The sequence below is a fragment of the Scyliorhinus torazame genome, chromosome 16, assembly GCF_047496885.1.
Source record: "Scyliorhinus torazame isolate Kashiwa2021f chromosome 16, sScyTor2.1, whole genome shotgun sequence".
Lineage (NCBI taxonomy): Eukaryota > Metazoa > Chordata > Chondrichthyes > Carcharhiniformes > Scyliorhinidae > Scyliorhinus > Scyliorhinus torazame.
Genome location: NC_092722.1, coordinates 90,512,409 through 90,538,103, shown reverse-complemented (window position 1 = coordinate 90,538,103; position 25,695 = coordinate 90,512,409). Strand labels below are relative to the sequence as shown.

Sequence of the window (25,695 nt, the reverse complement as noted above, 5' to 3'; positions counted from 1 at the left end):
ATGACTTCCCCCCTAGTCGGCCTATCTACATATTGGGTCAGGAATCCTTCCTGGACACACCTGACAAAATCTGCTCCATCCAAACACTCAGGAAGTTCCAGTCAATATTTGGGAAGTTGAAGTCACCCATAACCCAACTCTGTTAATTCTGCACCTTTCCAAGATCTGCCACCCAATTTGTTCCTCCATTTCTCTGCTGCTATTGGGGGTTCTATAGAAAACTCCCAATAAAGTGACTGCTCCTTTCCTGTTTCTGACTTCCACCCATACTGACTCAGTAGACAAACCCTCCTCGACTACCTCCTTTTCTGCAGCTGTGATGCACTCCCTAATTAACAGTGCCACTCCCCCTCCTCTTTTACCTCCCTCCCTATTCTTCTTAAAACATGTAAACCCCGGAACATTCAACAACCATTCATGCCCCCAGTGAAATCCATGTCTCCGTAATGACCACAACATCGCAGTTCCAAGTATTGATCTATGCTCTAAGTTCATCTCCCTTATTCCTGACACTCCATGCATTGAAACAGACACACTTTAACCCATTCCACTGAGTGCAACTTTGCCCTATCAACTGTCTATCCTTCCTCACAGTCCTGCTGCACACTATTTCTGCCTGTTCAACAGCTACCCTATCCTCTGATCCATAGCTATGGTTCCAACCCACCTGCCAAACTAGTTTAAACCCTCCCGAAGAGCTCTAACAAACCTCCCACCCAGGATATTGGTGCCCCTCCAGTTTAGGTGCAATCGGCCTTCATGTACTGGTCCCACCTTCCCAAGGAGGTATCCCAATGATCCACGTTTCTGATGCCTTCCCTCCTGCACCAGCCCTGTAGCCACGTGAACAGCTGCACTCGCTCTCTGTTCTTTCCCTCACTTGCACGTGGCACCGGTAGCATTCCTGATTACTACTCTGCTCGAGCTGCTCTTTAGGTTCCACCCTAACTCCCTAAAATCACTTTTTAGATCCTCACCCCTTTTCTTAGCTATGTTGTTGGTGCCAAGGTGCACCACGACTTCTGGTTGTTTCCCCTCCCTCATAAGAATCCTGTTGTCTCAATCCGAGACATCCCTGGCCCTGGCACCCGGGAGACAACACATCGTGGTTCAAGGAAGGGCAGGATTGGCAGCTGTACATTGGAGGATATAGATGCTTCATGAGAGATCGAGGGGGATGTAAAAGGAGTGGGGGAATAGGATTACTCGTTAAGGAGACTATTACAGCCATACTGTACCTTGGAGGACACCTTGGAGGCCAATTCAATGAGGCAATCTGGGTAAAGCTCAGGAGCAGGAAGGAGGCAATCACAATGCTAGGCGTTTATTACAGGCTCCCAACTGCCAGCGAGAGATAGAGGAGCAGATAGGTAGAGAGATTTTGGATAGGTGCAAAAGTAACAGGGTTGTTGTGGTCAGGGATTTTAATCCTGTTCCTTCAGCCAAGTTTATGTGATAGCCACAATATCATAGTTTTAAGTACTAATAAGTTCATCTGCCTTACCCGCTATACTTCTGAAACAATGAAACCACTGCGTTTGAGCAGACAGGGTAATGTTCTCTTATTTTTGTTCTCTATTTCCCCTTCAGTTATTCCACCTTCTAAGCCAGTGTTCTCCAAACTCTTCAAACAAACGTGTGCGACCCGTGGGTGGCAATTTACAAATTATTGTAAAATAAATTTACAAATTTATTTATAAAATAAATAAATGTTATTTATTTAATAAAATTTTACGATAAAAAATGCAAAACTTTGGACAGATGGCGACTCCATAATTTCCGACACCGGAAGGCTTCACCTTCATCCAACAGGTTCCATTGGAGGAGCGTGTACGAGGGCCAAAGGGACCCAAAACCATTTCCTCCATTTTTATTAGCAGCAAACAAGATAAGAGAAAATGGTGGGCCGCGAAGGTCGGCCGGCGTGGGCCGCGAAGGTGGACCGGTTGGTAAAAATGGGTCCCCGGAAAAAAAGTTTGAAGAACACTGTTCTAAGCTAACGCTCTGGTTCCCAACCCCCTGCAAAAAGTAGTAAAATATTATGACAGCCAGGGTTAAAACAATTGGCAAAGATATAAAAATGCAGAACGCATTCAGTTGCCATGGGGCTGGGTGTTTGGCGGCTCCGGCCCCGCCCAGTTGCCATGGGGCTGGGTGTTTGGCGGCTCCGGCCCCGCCCAGTTGCCATGGGGCTGGGTGGTGGTTTCGTTTCCACCCGGTTGGCCCGGCAGCAGCATCCAGGCACGGCCTGCGAACGGTGAGGGAGCACCGGTCGATTGTCGCAATGTCTGTGCAGTTGTCCAGGAGCTCGCTGGCTTTGGTTCTGGGTGTGCGGGAAGAGGAGACAGGCTTGGAGCACAGCCGGAGCGGTAAGCAGCTTCTGGCGGAGCTGAAGACGGAAAACGGGCGCAGTGTGTGGGATAGGCGGTTAGTACAGACCGTGTCCGGCCTCCAGCTCCTCGGCTGGCTTGATAACTCCACCCTGCTGCTGGGTGGCAGCGCCTCAAACCTGGAGGCCCTGAGGGATGCCTGGATTCGGCGAACTCTGAGAGCACCGCGAGGATTCTTCATCAGAGCAATGGGTGAGTGTCCGACAGTGAGGAGAGAGAGAAAGGGCGGGGAGGAGAGAGAGAGGGTGGGGAGGAGAGAGAGAGAGGGAGGGTGGGGAGGAGAGAGAGAGAGAGAGGGTGGGGAGGAGAGCGAGAGGGCGAGGAGCGGAGAGGGCGAGGAGGTAGGGAGAGAGGGGATGGGGAGGAGGGAGAGAGAGGGAATTGGGAGAACATAAGAACTAGGAGCAGGAGTAGGCCATCTGGCCCCTCGAGCCTGCTCCGCCATTCAATGAGATCATGGCTGATCTTTTGTGGACTCAGCTCCCCTTTCCGGCACGAACACCATACCCCTTAATCCCTTTATTCTTCCAAAAACTATCTGTCTTTATCTTATAAACATTTAATGAAGGAGCCTCTACTGCTTCACTGGGCAAGGAATTCCATAGAATTACAACCCTTTGGGTAAGAAGTTCCTCCTAAGCTCAGTCTTAAATCTACTTCCCTTTATTTTGAGGCTATGCCCCCTAGTTCTGCTTTCACCCGCCAGTGGAAACAACCTGCCCGCATCAATCCTATCTATTCCCTTCATAATTTTATATGTTCCTATAAGATCCCGCCTCATCCTTCTAAATTCCAACGAGTACAGTCCCAATCTACTCAACCTCTCCTCGTAATCCAACCCCTTCAACTCTGGGATTAACCTAGTGAATCTCCTCTGCACACCCTCCAGTGCCAGTACGTCCTTTCTCAAGTAAGGAGACCAAAACTGAACACAATACTCCAGGTGTGGCCTCACTAACACCTTATAAAATTGCAGCATAACCTCCCTAGTCTTAAACTCCATCCCTCTAACAATGAAGGACAAAACTCCATTTGCCTACTTAATCACCTGTTGTACCTGTAACCCAACTTTTTGCGACTCATGCACTAGCACACCCAGGTCTTACTGCACGCAGCATGTTTTAATATTTTATCATTTAAATGATAATCCCTTTTGCTGTTATTCCTACCAAAATGGATAACCTCACAGTTGTCAACATTGTATTCCATCTGCCAGACCCTAGCCCATTCACTTAGCCTATCCAAATCCCTCTGCAGACTTCCAGTATCCTCTGCACTTTTTGCTTTACTACTCATCTTAGTGTCGTCTGCAAACTTGGACTCATTGCCCTTGGTCCCCAACTCCAAATCATCTATGTAAATTGTGAGCAATTGTGGGCCCAACACTGATCCCTGAGGGACACCACTAGCTACTGATTGCCAACCAGAGAAACACCCATTAATCCCCACTCTTTGCTTTCTATTAATTAACCAATCCTCTATCGATGCTACTACTTTACCCTTAACGCCATGCATCTTTATCTTACGCAGCAACCTTTTGTGCGGCACCTTGTCAAAGGCTTTCTGGAAATCCAGATATACCACATCCATTGGCTCCCCATTATCTACCGCACTGGTAATGTCCTCAAAGAATTCCACTAAATTAGTTAGGCACGACCTGCCCTTTATGAACCCATGCTGCATCTGCCCAATGGGACAATTTCCATCCAGATGCCTCGCTATTTCTTCCTTGATGATAGATTCCAGCATCTTCCCTACTATCGAAGTTAAGCTCACTGGCCTATAATTACCAGCTTTCTGCCTACCTCCTTTTTTAAACAGTGGTGTCACGTTTGCTAATTTCCAATCCGCCGGGCGACCCCAGAGCCTAGTGAATTTAGGTAAATTATCACTCGTGCAATTGCAATTTCCCTAGCCATCTCTTTTAGCACTCTGGGATGTATTCCATCAGGGCCAGGAGACTTGTCTACCTTTAGCCCCATTAGCTTGCCATCACTACCTCCTTAGTGATAATAATCCTCTCGAGGTCCTCACCCGTGATAGCCTCATTTCTATCAGTCACTGGCATGTTATTTGTGTCTTCCACTGTGAAGACCGACCCAAAAAACCTGTTCAGTTCCTCAGCCATTTCCTCATCTCCTATTATTAAATCTCCCTTCTCATCGTCTAAAGGACCAATATTTACCTTAGCCACTCTTTTTTGTTTTATATATTTGTAGAAACTTTTACTATCTTTTTACATTCTGAGCAAGTTTACTCTCAATCTATCTTGCACTTCTTTATCGCTTTTTTAGTAGCTTTCTGTTGCCCCCTAAAGATTTCCCAATCCTCTAGTCTCCCACTAATCTTTGCCACTTGTATGGGAGGAGGGAGAGAGTGTGGGAATGGGAAGGAGGGAGAGAGGGAGGGAATGTGGAAGAGGGAGAGGGGGAGGGAATGGGGAGAGGGGGAGGGAATGGGGAGAGGGGGAGGGAATGGGGGAGAGGGAGGGAGGGAATGGGGGAGAGGGAGGGAGGGAATGGGGGAGAGGGAGGGAATGGGGGAGAGGGGGGGAGAGGGAGAGAGGGAGGGAGGGAATGGGGTGGAGGGAGGGAATGGGAAGGAGGGAGAGAGGGAGGGAATGGGGAGGACGGAGATATTGAGAGAATGGTGAGAAAGATAGGGAGAGAATGGGGAGGAGGGAGAGAGAGAGGTAATAGGGAGAGAGAAAGAATGGGGAGGACAGAGAGAGGGAATGGGGAGGACGGGGAGAGAGAGATCGGGAGAAAATAGGGAGGGAGAGAGAGTGAATGGGGAGAGGGAGAGAGAGTGAATGGGGAGAGGGATGGAATGGGGAGGAGGGGGAGAGAGATAAGGGTGCAGAGAGAGCGGGCATGGGGAGGAGGGAGAGAGAGAAATCGGGGTGCAGGGAGAGAGATAATGGGGAGAGAGACAGAATGGGGAGGACGGAGAGAGAGATCGGGAGAAAATAGGGAGGGAGAGAGATAGTGAATGGGGAGAGGGAGAGAGTGAATGGGGAGAGGGAGAGAGTGAATGGGGAGAGGGAGAGAGTGAATGGGGAGAGGGAGAGAGTGAATGGGGAGAGGGAGAGAGAGTGAATGGGGAGAGGGAGTGAGTGAATGGGGAGAGGGAAAGAGAGTGAATGGGGAGAGGGAGACAAAGAGACTGGGGAGAAGGGAGACAGAGAGGGAATGGGGAGGAGGGGGGGAGAGAGAGAGAATGGGAAGGTAGGAGAGAGAGATTGGGGAGCAGGAAGAGAGAAAATGGGGAGGAGGCAGAGACATTGAGGCAGAGAGAGAGCATGAATGGGGTAGAGAGGGGAGAGGAGATAGAGAGTAAAGGGGTGGAGAGAGCAAGAGAAAGAAAGAGAACGGGGAGGGGAGAGGGAGAGAGAATGGGGAGGGGAGAGAGAAAGGGAATGGGGATGAGGGAGAGAGAAAGAGGGAATGGGGATGAGGGAGAGAGAAAGAGGGAATGGGGATGAGGGGGAGAGAAAGAGGGCATGAGGGGGAGAGAAAGAGGGAATGGGGAAGAGGGAGAGAGAAAGAGGGAATGGGGATGAGGGAGAGAGAAAGAGGGAATGGGGATGAGGGAGAGAGAAAGAGGGAATGGGGAAGAGGGAGAGAGAAAGAGGGAATGGGGAAGAGGGAGAGAGAAAGAGGGAATGGGGATGCGGGGGAGAGAAAGAGGGAATGGGGATAAGGAAAGAGAGAAAGAGGGAATGGGGATGAGGGAGAGAGAAAGGGAATGAGGATGAGGGAGAGAGAAAGGGCATGGGGATGAGGGAGAGAGAAAGAGGGAATGGGGATGCGGGAGGGAGAAAGAGGGAATGGGGATGAGGGAGAGAGAAAGGAAATGAAAATTGTTTATTGTCACAAGTAGGCTTCAAATGAAGTTACTGTGAAGAGCCCCGAGTCGCCACATTCCGGCGCCTGTTTGGGGAGGCTGTTACGGGAATCGAACCATGCTGCTGGCCTGCCTTGGTCTGCTTTCAAAGCCAGCGATTTAGCCTGTGCTAAACAGCCGAATGGGGATGAGGGAGAGAGAAAGGGAATGGGGATAAGGAAGAGAGAAAGGGAATGGGGTTGAGGGAGAGAAAGAGGGAATGGGGATGAGGGAGAGAGAAAGAGGGAATGGGGATGAGGGAGAGAGAAAGAGGGAATGGGGAAGAGGGAGAGAGAAAGAGGGAATGGGGAAGAGGGAGAGAGAAAGAGGGAATGGGGAAGAGGAAGAGAGAAAGAGGGAATGGGGATGCGGGAGAGAGAAAGAGGGAATGGGGATGCGGGAGAGAGAAAGGGAATGGGGATGAGGGATAGAGAAGGAGGGAATGGGGATGTGTGAGAGAGAAGGGGAATGGGGATGAGGGAGAGAGAAGGAGGAAATGGGGATGAAGGAGAGAGAAAGGGAATGGGGATGCAGGAGAGAGAAAGGGAATGGGGATGAGGGAGAGAGAAGGAGGGAATGGGGTTGAGGGAGAGAGAAAGAGGGAATGGGGTTGAGGGAGAGAGAAAGAGGGAATGGGGATGAGGGAGAGAGAAAGAGCGAATGGGGATGAGGGAGAGAGAAAGAGGGAATGGGGATGAGGGAGAGAGAAAGAGGGAATGGGGATGAGGGAGAGAGAGAGTGGATGAGGTTGAGGGAGAGAGAGAGAATGGGGAGAAGGGTGAGAGAGAATGGGGAGGAGAGGGAAGGGGGAGGAGGGAGCGAAAGGAGGGAGAGGGAGGGAAAGGGGAGGAGGGAGAGAGAGGGAATGGGGTGGACGGAGAGAAAGAGAATGGGGAGGAGGGACAGAGAATCGAGGAACGAGAGAGGGAATGGGTAGCGAGATTGTCAGAGAGAGAGCGTGAATGGGGTAGAGAGGAGGGGAGATAGAGAGTTAAAGGAGTGGAGACAGTGAGGTAAAGAAACACTGGGGGGGGAGAGCGAGAGAGAGAATACAACATAGAACAATACAGCGCAGTACAGGCCCTTCGGCCCACGATGTTACACCGAAACAAAAGCAATCTAACCTACACTATGCCATTATCATCCATATGTTTATCCAATAAACTTTTAAATGCCCTCAATGTTGGCGAGTTCACTACTGTAGCAGGTAGGGCATTCCACGGCCTCACTACTCTTTGCGTAAAGAACCTACCTCTGACCTCTGTCCTATATCTATTACCCCTCAGTTTAAAGTTATGTCCCCTCGTGCCAGCCATTTCCATCCGCGGGAGAAGGCTCTCACTGTCCACCCTATCCAACCCCCTGATCATTTTGTATGCCTCTATTAAGTCTCCTCTTAACCTTCTTCTCTCCAACGAAAACAACCTCAAGTCCATCAGCCTTTCCTCATAAGATTTTCCCTCCATACCAGGCAACATCCTGGTAAATCTCCTCTGCACCCGCTCCAAAGCCTCCACATCCTTCCTGTAATGCGGTGACCAGAACTGTACGCAATACTCCAAATGCGGCCGTACCAGAGTTCTGTACAGCTGCAACATGACCTCCCGACTCCGGAACTCAATCCCTCTACCAATAAAGGCCAACACTCCATAGGCCTTCTTCACAACCCTATCAACCTGGGTGGCAACTTTCAGGGATCTATGTACATGGACACCTAGATCCCTCTGCTCATCCACACTTTCAAGGACTTTACCATTAGCCAAATATTCTGCATTCCTGTTATCCCTTCCAAAGTGAATCACCTCACACTTCTCTACATTAAACTCCATTTGCCACCTCTCAGCCCAGCTCTGCAGCTTATCTATATCCCTCTGTAACCTGCTACATCCGTCCACACTATCGACAACACCACCGACTTTAGTATCGTCTGCAAATTTACTCACCCACCCTTCTGCGCCTTCCTCTAGGTCATTGATAAAAATGACAAACAGCAACGGCCCCAGAACAGAATCTTGTGGTACTCCACTTGTGACTGTACTCCATTCTGAACATTTCCCATCAACCACCACCCTCTGTCTTCTTTCAGCTAGCCAATTTCTGATCCACATCTCTAAATCACCCTCAATCCCCAGCCTCCGTATTTTTTGCAATAGCCTACCGTGGGGAACCTTATCAAACGCTTTGCTGAAATCCATATACACCACATCAACTGCTCTACCCTCGTCTACCTGTTCAGTCACCTTCTCAAAGAACTCAATAAGGTTTGTGAGGCATGACCTACCCTTCACAAAGCCATGCTGACTATCCCTGATCATATTATTCCTATCTAGATGATTATAAATCTTGTCTCTTATAATCCCCTCCAAGACTTTACCCACTACAGACGTGAGGCTCACCGGTCTATAGTTGCCGGGGTTGTCTCTGCTCCCCTTTTTGAACAAAGGGACCACATTTGCTGTCCTCCAGTCCTCTGGCACTATTCCTGTAGCCAATGATGACATAAAAATCAAAGCCAAAGGTCCAGCAATCTCTTCCCTGGCCTCCCATAGAATCCTAGGATAAATCCCATCAGGTCCCGGGGACTTATCTATTTTCAGCCTGTCCAGAATTGCCAACACCTCTTCCCTACGTACCTCAATGCCATCTATTCTATTAGCCTGGGGCTCAGCATTCTCCTCCACAACATTATCTTTTTCCTGAGTGAATACTGACGAAAAATATTCATTTAGTATCTCGCCTATCTCTTCAGACTCCACACACAATTTCCCATCCCTGTCCTTGACTGGTCTTACTCTTTCCCTAGTCATTCGCTTATTCCTGACATACCTATAGAAAGCTTTTGGGTTTTCCTTGATCCTTCCTGCCAAATACTTCTCATGTCCCCTCCTTGCTCGTCTTAGCTCTCTCTTTAGATCCTTCCTCGCTACCTTGTAACTCTCCATCGCCCCAACCGAAACTTCACACCTCATCTTCACATAGGCCTCCTTCTTCCTCTTAACAAGAGATTCCACTTCCTTGGTAAACCACGGTTCCCTCGCTCGACACCTTCCTCCCTGCCTGACCGGTACATACTTATCAAGAACACGCAGTAGCTGATCCTTGAACAAGCCCCACTTGTCCAGTGTGCCCAACACTTGCAGCCTACTTCTCCACCTTATCCCCCCCAAGTCACGTCTAATGGCATCATAATTGCCCTTCCCCCAGCTATAACTCTTGCCCTGCGGTGTATACTTATCTCTTTCCATCATTAACGTAAACGTCACCGAATTGTGGTCACTGTCCCCAAAGTGCTCTCCTACCTCCAAATCCAACACCTGGCCTGGTTCATTACCCAAAACCAAATCCAACGTGGCCTCGCCTCTTGTTGGCCTGTCAACATATTGTTTCAGGAAACCCTCCTGCACACACTGTACAAAAAACGACCCATCTATTGTACTCGAACTATATCTTTTCCAGTCAATATTTGGAAAGTTAAAGTCTCCCATAATAACTACCCTGTTACTTTCGCTCTTATCCAGAATCATCTTCGCCATCCTTTCCTCTACATCCCTAGAACTATTAGGAGGCCTATAAAAAACTCCCAACAGGGTGACCTCTCCTTTCCTGTTTCTAACTTCAGCCCATACTACCTCGGAAGAAGAGTCCCCATCTAACATCCTCTCCGCCACCGTAATACTGCTCTTGACTAGCAGCGCCACACCTCCCCCTCTTTTGCCTCCTTCTCTGAGCTTACTAAAACACCTAAACCCCGGAACCTGCAACATCCATTCCTGTCCCTGCTCTATCCATGTCTCCGAAATGGCCACAACATCGAAGTCCCAGGTACCAACCCATGCTGCCAGTTCCCCTACCTTATTTCGTATACTCCTGGCATTGAAGTAGACACACTTCAAACGACCTACCTGAACACTGGCCCCCTCCTGCGACGTCAAACCTGTGCTCCTGACCTCTCTACTCTCATTCTCCCTTACCCTAAAACTACAATCCAGGTTCCCATGCCCCTGCTGCATTAGTTTAAACCCCCCCAAAGAGCACTAACAAATCTCCCCCCCAGGATATTTGTGCCCCTCAGGTTCAGATGTAGACCATCCTGTCTGTAGAGGTCCCACCTTCCCCAGAAAGAGCCCCAGTTATCCAGAAATCTGAATCCCTCCCGCCTGCACCATCCCTGTAGCCACGTGTTTAAATGCTCTCTCTCCCTATTCCTCATCTCACTATCACGTGGCACGGGCAACAACCCAGAGATAACAACTCTGTTTGTTCTCGTTCTGAGCTTCCATCCTAGCTCCCTGAAAGCCTGCCTGACATCCTTGTCCCCTTTCCTACCTATGTCGTTAGTGCCAATGTGGACCACGACTTGGGGCTGCTCCCCCTCCCCCCTAAGGACCCGGAAAACACGATCCGAGACATCACGTACCCTTGCACCTGGGAGGCAACATACCAAATGTGAGTGTCTCACGCTCCCACAAAATCTCCTATCTGTGCCCCTGACTATAGAGTCCCCAATTACTAATGCTCTGCTCCTCTCCCCCCTTCCCTTCTGAGCAACAGGGACAGACTCCGTGCCAGAGGCCCGTACCCCATGGCTTACCCCTGGTAAGTCGTCTCCCCCACAAGTATCCAAAGCGGTATACTTGTTTCTCAGGGGAACGACCGCAGGGGATCCCTGCACTGACTGCTTTTTCCCAGTCCCTCTTACAGTTACCCACCTATCTCCAATCTTTGGTGTAACTAATTCCCTGAAGCTGCTATCTATGACCCCTTCTGCCTCCCGAATGATCCGAAGTTCTTCCAACTCCAGCTCCAGTTCCCTAACTCGGTCTTGGAGGAGCTGGAGATGGCAGCACTTCCTGCAGGTAAAATCAGCAGGGACACTAACTGCATCCCTCACCTCAAACATCCTGCAGGAGGAACATTGCACTCCCTTCCCTGCCATTCCTCTAACTTTCTACCAAGATCTGGCTAACAACTAAATTAAATTTTTTATAAAAAATAATAATAGTATAATAAAATATGGTACTTACCTCAGACCAATGGGTTTTATTATTAGGTTAGAGGAGGAGGGCGGGTGGGAGACACTACACGTGTAGTGTCTCGGGTTTCCTCTCCACCAGAATTTATTGGTGAGGGTCTTCCCAGACGTCCGCGGGTCGACTTCCTGTTCCCGCCTAAAACACTAATTTAAAAAAAAGAAAAATTCTCAGCTCCTGCTGAAATTGACTAACCAGCCAGCTCCACTCCCACCGAAATCGACTGGCCTGCCCCTGCAAAGACAAGTGCTTTTAAAGGACAGACTTACCTCCCAACAGCCACTTCCGCACTGCTCCCGCTGAAACTGACTCACCAGCTGTTCTCACGCCGAAATCGACTGGCCTGCCCCTGCAAAGACAAGTGCTTTTAAATGGGGAGGGAAGAGAGAGAGAATGTGGAGGGAGAGAGAAAAAATGGAGAGGAGGGAGAGAGAGAAAGAATGGGGAGGAGGGAGTGAGAGAAAGAATGGGGAGGAGGGAGAGAGAGAAATAATGGGGAGGAGGGAGAGAGAAAGAATGGGAAGGAAGGAGAGAGAGAAAGAATGGGGAGGAAGGAGAGAGAGAAAGCATGGGAAGGAAGGAGAGAGAGAGAGAGAAAGAATGGGTTGGAAGGAAAGAGAGAAATAATGGGGAGGAGGGAGAGAGAGAGAGAAATAATGGGGGGGAGGGCGAGAGAGAGAGAATGGGGAGGAGGGCGAGAGAGAGGAAATGGGGAGGGGGGAGAGAGAGAGAGGGAATGGGGAAGAGGGAGAGAGAAAGAGGGAATGGGGAAGAGGGAGAGAGGAAGAGGGAATGGGGAAGAGGGAGAGAGAAAGAGGGAATGGGGATGCGGGAGAGAGAAAGGGAATGGGGATGAGGGATAGAGAAAGAGGGAATGGGGATGAGAGAGATAGAAAGAGTGGTTGAGGGAGAGAGAGAATGGGGAGGAGAGAGGGAATGGGGAGGAGAGAGGGAGCAAAAAAATGGGGAGGGAGAGGGAGGGAAAGGGGAGGAGGGAGAGAGAGGGAATGGGGTGGACGGAGAGAGAGAGAATGGGCAGGAGGGACAGGGAGAGAATGGTGAGGAGGGTGAGATTGAGAGAATGGGGAGGAGGGACAGAGAGAGAATCGAGGAACGAGTGTGAGAATGGGGTAGAGAGATTGTCAGAGAGAGAGCGTGAATGGGGTAGAGAGGAGGGGAGACAGAGAGTTAAAGGAGTGGAGTCAGTGAGGTAAAGAAAGACTGGGGAGGAGGGCTAGAGGGAGAATGGGGAGGGGAGAGAGAGAATGGGGAGGGGAGAGAGAGAATGGGGAGGGAGAGAGAGAAAGAATGGGGAGGAGGGAGAGAGAGAAAGAATGGGAAGGAAGGTGAGAGAAAGGAGAGGGAGAAAGCATGGGAAGGAAGGAGAGAGAGAGAGAGAAAGAATGGGTTGGAAGGAAAGAGAGAGAAAGAATGGGGAGGAGGGAGAGAGAGAAATAATGGGGAGGAGGGAGAGAGAGAGGAAATGGGGAGGAGGGAGAGAGAGAGTGAATGGGGATGAGGGAGAGAGAAAAAGGGAATGGGGATGAGGGAGAGAGAAAGGGAATGTGGATGAGGGAGAGCGAAAGAGGGAATGTGGATGCGGGAGAGAGAAAGGGAATGGGGATGAGGGAGAGAGAAAGAGGAAATGGGGATGAGGGAGAGAGAAAAAGGGAATGGTGATGAGGGCGAGAGAAAAGGGGAATGGGGATGAGGGAGAGAGAAAGGGGGAAAGGGGATGCGGGAGAGAGAACGAGGGAATGGGGATGAGGGAGAGAGAGAGGGGGAATGGGGATGAGGGAGAGAGAAAGGGGGAATGAGGATGAGGGAGAGAGAAAGGGGGAATGAGGATGAGGGAGAAAGAAAGAGGGAATGGGGATGAGGGAGAAAGAAAAAGGGAATGGGGATGAGGGAGTGAGAATGGGGATGAGGGAGAGAGAAAAAGGGAATTGGGATGAGGGAGAGAGAAAGAGGGAATGCGGATGAGGGAGTAAGAAAGAGGGAATGGGGAAGAGGAAGAGAGAAAGAGGGAATGGGGATGCGGGAGAGAGAATGGGAATGGGGATGAGGGAGAGAGAAAGAGGGAATGGGGATGCGGGAGAGAGAAGGAGGGAATGGGGATGTGTGAGAGAGAAGGGGAATGGGGATGAGGGAGAGAGAAGGAGGAAATGGGGATGAAGGAGAGAGAAAGGGAATGGGGATGCAGGAGAGAGAAAGGGAATGGGGATGAGGGAGAGAGAAGGAGGGAATGGGGTTGAGGGAGAGAGAAAGAGCGAATGGGGATGAGGGAGAGGGAAAGGGGGAATGGGGATGAGGGAGAGAGAAAGAGGGAATGGGGATGAGGGAGAGAGAAAGAGGGAATGGGGATGAGGGAGAGAGAGAGTGGATGAAGTTGAGGGAGAGAGAGAATGGGGAGAAGGGTGAGAGGGAAGGGGGAGGAGGGAGTGAAAGGAGGGGGAGGGAGAGGGAGGGAAAGGGGAGGAGGGAGAGAGAGAGAGGGAATGGGGTGGACGGAGAGAAAGAGAATGGGGAGGAGGGACAGGGAGAGAATGGTGAGGAGGGTGAGATTGAGAGAATGGGGAGGAGGCACAGAGAATCGAGGAACGAGAGAGAGAATGGGGTAGAGAGATTGTCAGAGAGAGAGCGTGAATGGGGTAGAGAGGAGGGGAGATAGAGAGTTAAAGGAGTGGAGACAGTGAGGTAAAGAAACACTGGGGGGGAGAGCGAGCGAGAGAATGGGGAGGGGAGAGAGAGAGAGAATGGGGAGGGAGAGAGAAAAAATGGAGAGGAGGGAGAGAGAGAAAGAATGGGGAGGAGGGAGTGAAAGAAAGAATGGGGAGGAGGGAGAGAGAAAGAATGGGAAGGAAGGAGAGAGAGAACGAATGGGGAGGAAGGAGAGCGAGAAAGCATGGGAAGGAAGGAGAGAGAGAGAGAGAAAGAATGGGTTGGAAGGAAAGAGAGAAAGAATGGGGAGGAGGGCGAGAGAGAGGAAATGGGGATGAGGGAGAGAGAAAAAGGGAATGGGGATGAGGGAGAGAGAAAGGGAATGTGGATGAGGGAGAGCGAAAGAGGGAATGGGGATGCGGGAGAGAGAAAGGGAATGGGGATGAGGGAGAGAGAAAGAGGAAACGGGGATGAGGGAGAGAGAAAGAGGGAGTGGGGATGAGGGAGAGAGAAAGAGGGAATGGGGATGAGGGAGAGAGAAAAAGGGAATGGGGATGAGGGAGAGAGAAAAAGGGAATGGAGATGAGGGAGAGAAAGGGGGAATGGGGATGAGGGAGAGAGAAAAAGGGAATTGGGATGAGGGAGAGAGAAAGAGGGAATGGGGATGTAGGAGAGAGAAAGGCAGTGGGAATGAGCTAGAGAGAAAGGAAATGGGGATGAGGGAGAGGGAAAGGGGATGCGAGAGAGAAGGAGGGAATGGGGATGCGGGAGAGAGAAAGAGGGAATGGGGATGAGGGCGAGAGAGAGGGGGAATGGGGATGAGGGAGAGAGAAAGGGGGAATGGGGATGAGGGAGAGAGAAAGGTAATGGGGATGAGGGGGAGAGAAAGGGAATGGGGATGAGGGAGAGAGAAAGGGAATGGGGATGAGGGAGAGAGAAAGAGGGAATGGGGAAGAGGGAGAGAGAAAGAGGGAATGGGGATGCGGGAGAGAGAAAGGGAATGGGGATGAGGGATAGAGAAAGAGGGAATGGGGATGAGAGAGATAGAAAGAGTGGTTGAGGGAGAGAGAGAATGGGGAGGAGAGAGGGAATGGGGAGGAGAGAGGGAGCAAAAAAATGGGGAGGGAGAGGGAGGGAAAGGGGAGGAGGGAGAGAGAGGGAATGGGGTGGACGGAGAGAGAGAGAATGGGCAGGAGGGACAGGGAGAGAATGGTGAGGAGGGTGAGATTGAGAGAATGGGGAGGAGGGACAGAGAGAGAATCGAGGAACGAGTGTGAGAATGGGGTAGAGAGATTGTCAGAGAGAGAGCGTGAATGGGGTAGAGAGGAGGGGAGACAGAGAGTTAAAGGAGTGGAGTCAGTGAGGTAAAGAAAGACTGGGGAGGAGGGCTAGAGGGAGAATGGGGAGGGGAGAGAGAGAATGGGGAGGGGAGAGAGAGAATGGGGAGGGAGAGAGAGAAAGAATGGGGAGGAGGGAGAGAGAGAAAGAATGGGAAGGAAGGTGAGAGAAAGGAGAGGGAGAAAGCATGGGAAGGAAGGAGAGAGAGAGAGAGAAAGAATGGGTTGGAAGGAAAGAGAGAGAAAGAATGGGGAGGAGGGAGAGAGAGAAATAATGGGGAGGAGGGAGAGAGAGAGGAAATGGGGAGGAGGGAGAGAGAGAGTGAATGGGGATGAGGGAGAGAGAAAAAGGGAATGGGGATGAGGGAGAGAGAAAGGGAATGTGGATGAGGGAGAGCGAAAGAGGGAATGTGGATGCGGGAGAGAGAAAGGGAATGGGGATGAGGGAGAGAGAAAGAGGAAATGGGGATGAGGGAGAGAGAAAAAGGGAATGGTGATGAGGGCGAGAGAAAAGGGGAATGGGGATGAGGGAGAGAGAAAGGGGGAAAGGGGATGCGGGAGAGAGAAAGAGGGAATGGGGATGAGGGAGAGAGAGAGGGGGAATGGGGATGAGGGAGAGAGAAAGGGGGAATGAGGATGAGGGAGAGAGAAAGGGGGAATGAGGATGAGGGAGAAAGAAAGAGGGAATGGGGATGAGGGAGAAAGAAAAAGGGAATGGGGATGAGGGAGTGAGAATGGGGATGAGGGAGAGAGAAAAAGGGAATTTGGATGAGGGAGAGAGAAAGAGGGAATGCGGATGAGGGAGTAAGAAAGAGGGAATGGGGAAGAGGAAGAGAGAAAGAGGGAATGGGGATGCGGGAGAGAGAATGGGAATGGGGATGAGGGAGAGAGAAAGAGGGAATGGGGATGCGGGAGAGAGAAGGAGGGAATGGGGATGTGTGAGAGAGAAGGGGAATGGGGATGAGGGAGAGAGAAGGAGGAAATGGGGATGAAGGAGAGAGAAAGGGAATGGGGATGCAGGAGAGAGAAAGGGAATGGGGATAAGGGAGAGAGAAGGAGGGAATGGGGTTGAGGGAGAGAGAAAGAGCGAATGGGGATGAGGGAGAGGGAAAGGGGGAATGGGGATGAGGGAGAGAGAAAGAGGGAATGGGGATGAGGGAGAGAGAAAGAGGGAATGGGGATGAGGGAGAGAGAGAGTGGATGAAGTTGAGGGAGAGAGAGAATGGGGAGAAGGGTGAGAGGGAAGGGGGAGGAGGGAGTGAAAGGAGGGGGAGGGAGAGGGAGGGAAAGGGGAGGAGGGAGAGAGAGAGAGGGAATGGGGTGGACGGAGAGAAAGAGAATGGGGAGGAGGGACAGGGAGAGAATGGTGAGGAGGGTGAGATTGAGAGAATGGGGAGGAGGCACAGAGAATCGAGGAACGAGAGAGAGAATGGGGTAGAGAGATTGTCAGAGAGAGAGCGTGAATGGGGTAGAGAGGAGGGGAGATAGAGAGTTAAAGGAGTGGAGACAGTGAGGTAAAGAAACACTGGGGGGGAGAGCGAGCGAGAGAATGGGGAGGGGAGAGAGAGAGAGAATGGGGAGGGAGAGAGAAAAAATGGAGAGGAGGGAGAGAGAGAAAGAATGGGGAGGAGGGAGTGAAAGAAAGAATGGGGAGGAGGGAGAGAGAAAGAATGGGAAGGAAGGAGAGAGAGAACGAATGGGGAGGAAGGAGAGCGAGAAAGCATGGGAAGGAAGGAGAGAGAGAGAGAGAAAGAATGGGTTGGAAGGAAAGAGAGAAAGAATGGGGAGGAGGGCGAGAGAGAGGAAATGGGGATGAGGGAGAGAGAAAAAGGGAATGGGGATGAGGGAGAGAGAAAGGGAATGTGGATGAGGGAGAGCGAAAGAGGGAATGGGGATGCGGGAGAGAGAAAGGGAATGGGGATGAGGGAGAGAGAAAGAGGAAACGGGGACGAGGGAGAGAGAAAGAGGGAGTGGGGATGAGGGAGAGAGAAAGAGGGAATGGGGATGAGGGAGAGAGAAAAAGGGAATGGGGATGAGGGAGAGAGAAAAAGGGAATGGAGATGAGGGAGAGAAAGGGGGAATGGGGATGAGGGAGAGAGAAAAAGGGAATTGGGATGAGGGAGAGAGAAAGAGGGAATGGGGATGTAGGAGAGAGAAAGGCAGTGGGAATGAGCTAGAGAGAAAGGAAATGGGGATGAGGGAGAGGGAAAGGGGATGCGAGAGAGAGAGAAGGAGGGAATGGGGATGCGGGAGAGAGAAAGAGGGAATGGGGATGAGGGCGAGAGAGAGGGGGAATGGGGATGAGGGAGAGAGAAAGGGGGAATGGGGATGAGGGAGAGAGAAAGGTAATGGGGATGAGGGGGAGAGAAAGGGAATGGGGATGAGGGAGAGAGAAAGGGAATGGGGATGAGGGAGAGAGAAAGAGGGAATGGGGATGAGGGAGAGAGAAAGAGGGAATGGGGATGAGGGAGAGAGAAAGAGGGAATGGGGATGAGGGAGTGAGAAAGAGGGAATGGGGATGGGGGTGAGAGGAGGGAATGGGGATATGTGAGAGAGAAGGGGAATGGGGATGAGGGAGAGAGAAGGAGGGAATGGGGATGAAGGAGAAAGAAAGGGAATGGGGATGGAGGAGAGAGAAAGGGAATGGTGATGAGGGAGAGAGAAGGAGGGAATGGGATTGAGGGAGGGAGAAAGGGAATGGGGATGAGGGAGAGAAAGAGGGAATGGGGATGAGGGAGAGAGAAAGAGGGAATGGGGATGAGGGAGAGAGAAAGAGGGAATGGGGAAGAGGGAGAGAGAAAGAGGGACTGGGGATGAGGAAGAGAGAAAGGGAATGGGGATGAGGGATAGAGAAAGAGGGAGTGGGGATAAGGAAAGAGAGAAAGAGGAAATGGGGATGAGGGAGAGAGAAAGGGATTGAGGATGAGGGAGAGAGAAAGGGGATGAGGGAATGGGGATGCGGGAGGGAGAAAGAGGGAATGGGGATGAGGGAGAGAGGGAGGGGATGGGGATGAGGGAGGGAGAGAGAAAAAATGGAGAGGAGGGAGAGAGAGAAAGAATGGGGAGGAGGGAGTGAGAGAAAGAATGGGGAGGGAGAGAAAGAATGGGGAGGAGGGAGAGAGAGAGAGAATGGGGAGGAGGGAGAGAGAAAGAATGGGGAGGAGGGAGAGAGAAAGAATGGGAAGGAAGGAGAGAGAGAAAGAATGGGGAGGAAGGAGCGAGAGAGAAAAAGAATCGGTTGGAAGGAAAGAGAGAAAGAAGGGCGAGGAGGGAGAGAGAGAAATAATGGGGAGGAGGGAGAGAGAGAGAGAATGGGGAGGAGGGCGAGAGAGAGGGAATGGGGATGAGGGAGAGAGAAAAAGGGAATGGGGATGAGGGAGAGAGAAAGGGAATGTGGATGAGGGAGAGCGAAAGAGGGCATGGGGATGCGGGAGAGAGAAAGGGAACGGGGATGAGGGAGAGAGAAAGAGGGAATGGGGATGAGGGAGAGAGAAAAAGGGAATGGGGATGAGGGAGAGAGAAAAAGGGAATTGGGATGAGGGAGAGAGAAAGAGGGAATGGGGATGCGGGAGAGAGAAAGGCAATGGGAATGAGCTAGAGAGAAAGGAAATGGGGATGAGGGAGAGAGAAAGAGGGAAAGGGGATGCGAGAGAGAGGAGGGAATGGGGATGAGGGAGAGAGAAAGAGGGAATGGGGATGAGGGAGAGAGTAAGGGAATGGGGATGAGGGAGAGAGAAAGAGCAAATGGGGATGAGGGAGAGAGAAAAAGGGAATTGGGATGAGGGAGAGAGAGAGGGAATGGGGATGCGGGAGAGAGAAAGGCAATGGGGATGAGGGAGAGAGAAAGTGGGGATGAGGGAGAGAGAGAGGGAATGGGGATGAGGGGGAGAGAGAGGAATGGGGATGAGGGGGAGAGAGAGGAATGGGGATGAGGGGGAGAGAGAGGGAATGGGGATGAGGGAGAGAGAAAGAGGGAATGGATATGAGGGAGAGAGAAAGTGGGAATGGAGATGAGGGAGAGAGAAAAAGGGAATGGGGATGAGGGAGAGAGAAAGGGAATGTGGATGAGGGAGAGAGAAAGAGGGAATGGGATGAGGGAGAGCGAAAGAGGGAATGGGGATGCGGGAGAGAGAAAAAGGGAATGGGGATGAGGGATAGAGAAAGAGGGAATGGGGATGAGGGAGAGAGAAAGGGAATGGGGATGAGGGAGTGAGAAAGAGAATGGGGATGAGGGAGAGAGAAGGAGGGACTCGGGATGAAGGAAAGAGAAAGGGAGTGGGGATGCAGGAGAGAGAAAGGGAATGGTGATGAGGGAGAGAGAAGGAGGGAATGGGGTTGAGGGAGAGAGAAAGAGGGAAGGGATGAGGGAGAGAGAAAGAGGGAATGGGGATGAGGGAGAGAGAAAGGGAATCGGGATGAGGGAGAGAGAAAGAGGGAATGGGGATGAGGGAGAGAAAGAGTAAATGGGGATGAGGGAGAGAGAAAGAGTAAATGGGGATGAGGGAGAGAGAAAGAGGGAATGGGGATGAGGGAGAGAGAAAGGGAATGGAGATGAGCGAGAGTGAAAGAGGGAATGGGGATGAGAGAGATAGAAAGAGTGGTTGAGGGAGAGAGAGAATGGGGAGAAGGGTGAGAGAGAATGGGGAGGAGAGAGGGAATGGGGAGGAGGGAGGGAGCAAAAAAATGGGGTGGGAGAGGGAGGGAAAGGGGAGGAGGGTGAGAGAGGGAATGGGGTGGACGGAGAGAGAGAGAATGGGCAGGAGGGACAGGGAGAGAATGGTGAGGAGGGTGAGATTGAGAGAATGGGGAGGAGGGACAGAGAGAATCGAGGAACGAGTGTGAGAATGGGGTAGAGAGATTGTCAGAGAGAGAGCGTGAATGGGGTAGAGAGGAGGGGAGACAGAGAGTTAAAGGAGTGGAGTCAGTGAGGTAACGAAAGACTGGGGAGGAGGGCTAGAGGGAGAATGGGGAGGGGAGAGAGAGAATGGGGAGGGGAGAGAGAGAAAGAATGGGGAGGAGGGAGAGAGAGAAAGAATGGGGAGGGGGGAGAGAGAGAAAGAATGGGGAGGGGGGAGAGAGAAAGAATGGGAAGGAAGGTGAGAGAAAGAATGGAGAGGAAGGAGAGGGAGAAAGCATGGGAAGGAAGGAGAGAGAGAGAGAGAAAGAATGGGTTGGAAGGAAAGAGAGAAAGAATGGGGAGGAGGGCGAGAGAGAGGAAATGGGGATGAGGGAGAGAGAAAAAGGGAATGGGGATGAGGGAGAGAGAAAGGGAATGTGGATGAGGGAGAGCGAAAGAGGGAATGGGGATGCGGGAGAGAGAAAGGGAATGGGGATGAGGGAGAGAGAAAGAGGAAACGGGGATGAGGGAGAGAGAAAGAGGGAGTGGGGATGAGGGAGAGAGAAAGAGGGAATGGGGATGAGGGAGAGAGAAAAAGGGAATGGGGATGAGGGAGAGAGAAAAAGGGAATGGAGATGAGGGAGAGAAAGGGGGAATGGGGATGAGGGAGAGAGAAAAAGGGAATTGGGATGAGGGAGAGAGAAAGAGGGAATGGGGATGTAGGAGAGAGAAAGGCAGTGGGAATGAGCTAGAGAGAAAGGAAATGGGGATGAGGGAGAGGGAAAGGGGATGCGAGAGAGAGAGAAGGAGGGAATGGGGATGCGGGAGAGAGAAAGAGGGAATGGGGATGAGGGCGAGAGAGAGGGGGAATGGGGATGAGGGAGAGAGAAAGGGGGAATGGGGATGAGGGAGAGAGAAAGGTAATGGGGATGAGGGGGAGAGAAAGGGAATGGGGATGAGGGAGAGAGAAAGGGAATGGGGATGAGGGAGAGAGAAAGAGGGAATGGGGATGAGGGAGAGAGAAAGAGGGAATGGGGATGAGGGAGAGAGAAAGAGGGAATGGGGATGAGGGAGTGAGAAAGAGGGAATGGGGATGGGGGTGAGAGGAGGGAATGGGGATATGTGAGAGAGAAGGGGAATGGGGATGAGGGAGAGAGAAGGAGGGAATGGGGATGAAGGAGAAAGAAAGGGAATGGGGATGGAGGAGAGAGAAAGGGAATGGTGATGAGGGAGAGAGAAGGAGGGAATGGGATTGAGGGAGGGAGAAAGGGAATGGGGATGAGGGAGAGAAAGAGGGAATGGGGATGAGGGAGAGAGAAAGAGGGAATGGGGATGAGGGAGAGAGTAAGAGGGAATGGGGAAGAGGGAGAGAGAAAGGGAATGGGGATGAGGGATAGAGAAAGAGGGAGTGGGGATAAGGAAAGAGAGAAAGAGGAAATGGGGATGAGGGAGAGAGAAAGGGATTGAGGATGAGGGAGAGAGAAAGGGGATGAGGGAATGGGGATGCGGGAGGGAGAAAGAGGGAATGGGGATGAGGGAGAGAGGGAGGGGATGGGGATGAGGGAGGGAGAGAGAAAAAATGGAGAGGAGGGAGAGAGAGAAAGAATGGGGAGGAGGGAGTGAGAGAAAGAATGGGGAGGGAGAGAAAGAATGGGGAGGAGGGAGAGAGAGAGAGAATGGGGAGGAGGGAGAGAGAAAGAATGGGGAGGAGGGAGAGAGAAAGAATGGGAAGGAAGGAGAGAGAGAAAGAATGGGGAGGAAGGAGCGAGAGAAAGCATGGGAAGGATGGAGAGAGAGAGAAAAAGAATCGGTTGGAAGGAAAGAGAGAAAGAAGGGCGAGGAGGGAGAGAGAGAAATAATGGGGAGGAGGGAGAGAGAGAGAGAATGGGGAGGAGGGCGAGAGAGAGGGAATGGGGATGAGGGAGAGAGAAAAAGGGAATGGGGATGAGGGAGAGAGAAAGGGAATGTGGATGAGGGAGAGCGAAAGAGGGCATGGGGATGCGGGAGAGAGAAAGGGAACGGGGATGAGGGAGAGAGAAAGAGGGAATGGGGATGAGGGAGAGAGAAAAAGGGAATGGGGATGAGGGAGAGAGAAAAAGGGAATTGGGATGAGGGAGAGAGAAAGAGGGAATGGGGATGCGGGAGAGAGAAAGGCAATGGGAATGAGCTAGAGAGAAAGGAAATGGGGATGAGGGAGAGAGAAAGAGGGAAAGGGGATGCGAGAGAGAGGAGGGAATGGGGATGAGGGAGAGAGAAAGAGGGAATGGGGATGAGGGAGAGAGTAAGGGAATGGGGATGAGGGAGAGAGAAAGAGCAAATGGGGATGAGGGAGAGAGAAAAAGGGAATTGGGATGAGGGAGAGAGAGAGGGAATGGGGATGCGGGAGAGAGAAAGGCAATGGGGATGAGGGAGAGAGAAAGTGGGGATGAGGGAGAGAGAGAGGGAATGGGGATGAGGGGGAGAGAGAGGAATGGGGATGAGGGGGAGAGAGAGGAATGGGGATGAGGGGGAGAGAGAGGGAATGGGGATGAGGGAGAGAGAAAGAGGGAATGGATATGAGGGAGAGAGAAAGTGGGAATGGAGATGAGGGAGAGAGAAAAAGGGAATGGGGATGAGGGAGAGAGAAAGGGAATGTGGATGAGGGAGAGAGAAAGAGGGAATGGGATGAGGGAGAGCGAAAGAGGGAATGGGGATGCGGGAGAGAGAAAAAGGGAATGGGGATGAGGGATAGAGAAAGAGGGAATGGGGATGAGGGAGAGAGAAAGGGAATGGGGATGAGGGAGTGAGAAAGGGAATGGGGATGAGGGAGTGAGAAAGAGAATGGGGATGAGGGAGAGAGAAGGAGGGACTCGGGATGAAGGAAAGAGAAAGGGAGTGGGGATGCAGGAGAGAGAAAGGGAATGGTGATGAGGGAGAGAGAAGGAGGGAATGGGGTTGAGGGAGAGAGAAAGAGGGAAGGGATGAGGGAGAGAGAAAGAGGGAATGGGGATGAGGGAGAGAGAAAGGGAATCGGGATGAGGGAGAGAGAAAGAGGGAATGGGGATGAGGGAGAGAAAGAGTAAATGGGGATGAGGGAGAGAGAAAGAGTAAATGGGGATGAGGGAGAGAGAAAGAGGGAATGGGGATGAGGGAGAGAGGGAATGGAGATGAGCGAGAGTGAAAGAGGGAATGGGGATGAGAGAGATAGAAAGAGTGGTTGAGGGAGAGAGAGAATGGGGAGAAGGGTGAGAGAGAATGGGGAGGAGAGAGGGAATGGGGAGGAGGGAGGGAGCAAAAAAATGGGGTGGGAGAGGGAGGGAAAGGGGAGGAGGGAGAGAGAGGGAATGGGGTGGACGGAGAGAGAGAGAATGGGCAGGAGGGACAGGGAGAGAATGGTGAGGAGGGTGAGATTGAGAGAATGGGGAGGAGGGACAGAGAGAATCGAGGAACGAGTGTGAGAATGGGGTAGAGAGATTGTCAGAGAGAGAGCGTGAATGGGGTAGAGAGGAGGGGAGACAGAGAGTTAAAGGAGTGGAGTCAGTGAGGTAACGAAAGACTGGGGAGGAGGGCTAGAGGGAGAATGGGGAGGGGAGAGAGAGAAAGAATGGGGAGGAGGGAGAGAGAGAAAGAATGGGGAGGGGGGAGAGAGAGAAAGAATGGGGAGGGGGGAGAGAGAAAGAATGGGAAGGAAGGTGAGAGAAAGAATGGAGAGGAAGGAGAGGGAGAAAGCATGGGAAGGAAGGAGAGAGAGAGAGAAAGAATGGGTTGGAAGGAAAGAGAGAGAAAGAATGGGGAGGAGGGAGAGAGAGAAATAATGGGGAGGAGGGAGAGAGAAATAATGGGGAGGAGGGAGAGAGAGTGAATGGGGATGAGGGAGAGAGAAAAAGGGAATGGGGATGAGGGAGAGAGAAAGGGAATGTGGATGAGGGAGAGCGAAAGAGGGAATGTGGATGCGGGAGAGAGAAAGGGAATGGGGATGAGGGAGAGAGAAAGAGGAAACGGGGATGAGGGAGAGAGAAAAAGGGAATGGGGATGAGGGAGAGAGAAAAGGGGAATGGGGATGAGGGAGAGAGAAAGGGGGAAAGGGGATGAGGGAGAGAGAAAGGGAATGGGGATGAGGGAGAGAGAAAGGGAATGGGGATGAGGGAATGGGGATGCGGGAGGGAGAAAGAGGGAATGGGGATGAGGGAGAGAGGGAGGGGATGGGGATGAGGGAGGGAGAGAGAAAAAATGGAGAGGAGGGAGAGAGAGAAAGAATGGGGAGGAGGGAGTGAGAGAAAGAATGGGGAGGGAGAGAAAGAATGGGGAGGAGGGAGAGAGAGAGAGAATGGGGAGGAGGGAGAGAGAAAGAATGGGGAGGAGGGAGAGAGAAAGAATGGGAAGGAAGGAGAGAGAGAAAGAATGGGGAGGAAGGAGCGAGAGAAAGCTTGGGAAGGATGGAGAGAGAGAGATAAAGAATCGGTTGGAAGGAAAGAGAGAGAAAGAAGGGGGAGGAGGGAGAGAGAGAAATAATGGGGAGGAGGGAGAGAGAGAGAGAATGGGGAGGAGGGCGAGAGAGAGGGAATGGGGATGAGGGAGAGAGAAAAAGGGAATGGGGATGAGGGAGAGAGAAAGGGAATGTGGATGAGGGAGAGCGAAAGAGGGAATGGGGATGCGGGAGAGAGAAAGGGAACGGGGATGAGGGAGAGAGAAAGAGGGAATGGGGATGAGGGAGAGAGAAAAAGGGAATGGGGATGAGGGAGAGAGAAAAAGGGAATTGGGATGAGGGAGAGAGAAAGAGGGAATGGGGATGCGGGAGAGAGAAAGGCAATGGGAATGAGCTAGAGAGAAAGGAAATGGGGATGAGGGAGAGAGAAAGAGGGAAAGGGGATGCGCGAGAGAGGAGGGAATGGGGATGAGGGAGAGAGAAAGAGGGAATGGGGATGAGGGAGAGAGTAAGGGAATGGGGATGAGGGAGAGAGAAAGGGCAAATGGGGATGAGGGAGAGAGAAAAAGGGAATTGGGATGAGGGAGAGAGAGAGGGAATGGGGATGCGGGAGAGAGAAAGGCAATGGGGATGAGGGAGAGAGAAAGTGGGGATGAGTGAGAGAGAGAGGGAATGGGGATGAGGGGAAGAGAGAGGAATGGGGATGAGGGGGAGAGAGAGGGAATGGGGATGAGGGAGAGAGAAAGAGGGAATGGATATGAGGGAGAGAGAAAGAGGGAATGGATATGAGGGAGAGAGAAAGTGGGAATGGAGATGAGGGAGAGAGAAAAAGGGAATGGGGATGAGGGAGAGAGAAAGAGGGAATGGGATGAGGGAGAGCGAAAGAGGGAATGGGGATGCGGGAGAGAGAAAAAGGGAATGGGGATGAGGGATAGAGAAAGAGGGAATGGGGATGAGGGAGAGAGAAAGGGAATGGGGATGAGGGAGTGAGAAAGAGAATGGGGATGAGGGAGAGAGAAGGAGGGACTGGGGATGAAGGAAAGAGAAAGGGAGTGGGGATGCAGGAGAGAGAAAGGGAATGGTGATGAGGGAGAGAGAAGGAGGGAATGGGGTTGAGGGAGAGAGAAAGAGGGAAGGGATGAGGGAGAGA

General features: G+C 51.7%; 1 protein-coding gene across 2 annotated transcripts in view; it reads left to right on the top strand.

Moving 5' to 3' along the window:
* The first annotated feature begins 2,181 nt into the window (after window positions 1-2,181).
* The window catches only part of stox1 (storkhead box 1), a 70,455-nt gene continuing 46,941 nt past the window's right edge, over window positions 2,182-25,695 (top strand). For both annotated transcript variants that reach the window (XM_072478730.1, XM_072478728.1), the window contains exon 1: window positions 2,182-2,582. In XM_072478730.1, the coding sequence (XP_072334831.1) occupies window positions 2,285-2,582 (298 nt within the window). In that variant the 5' untranslated portion in view covers window positions 2,182-2,284. The remainder of the gene's footprint in view (window positions 2,583-25,695) is intronic.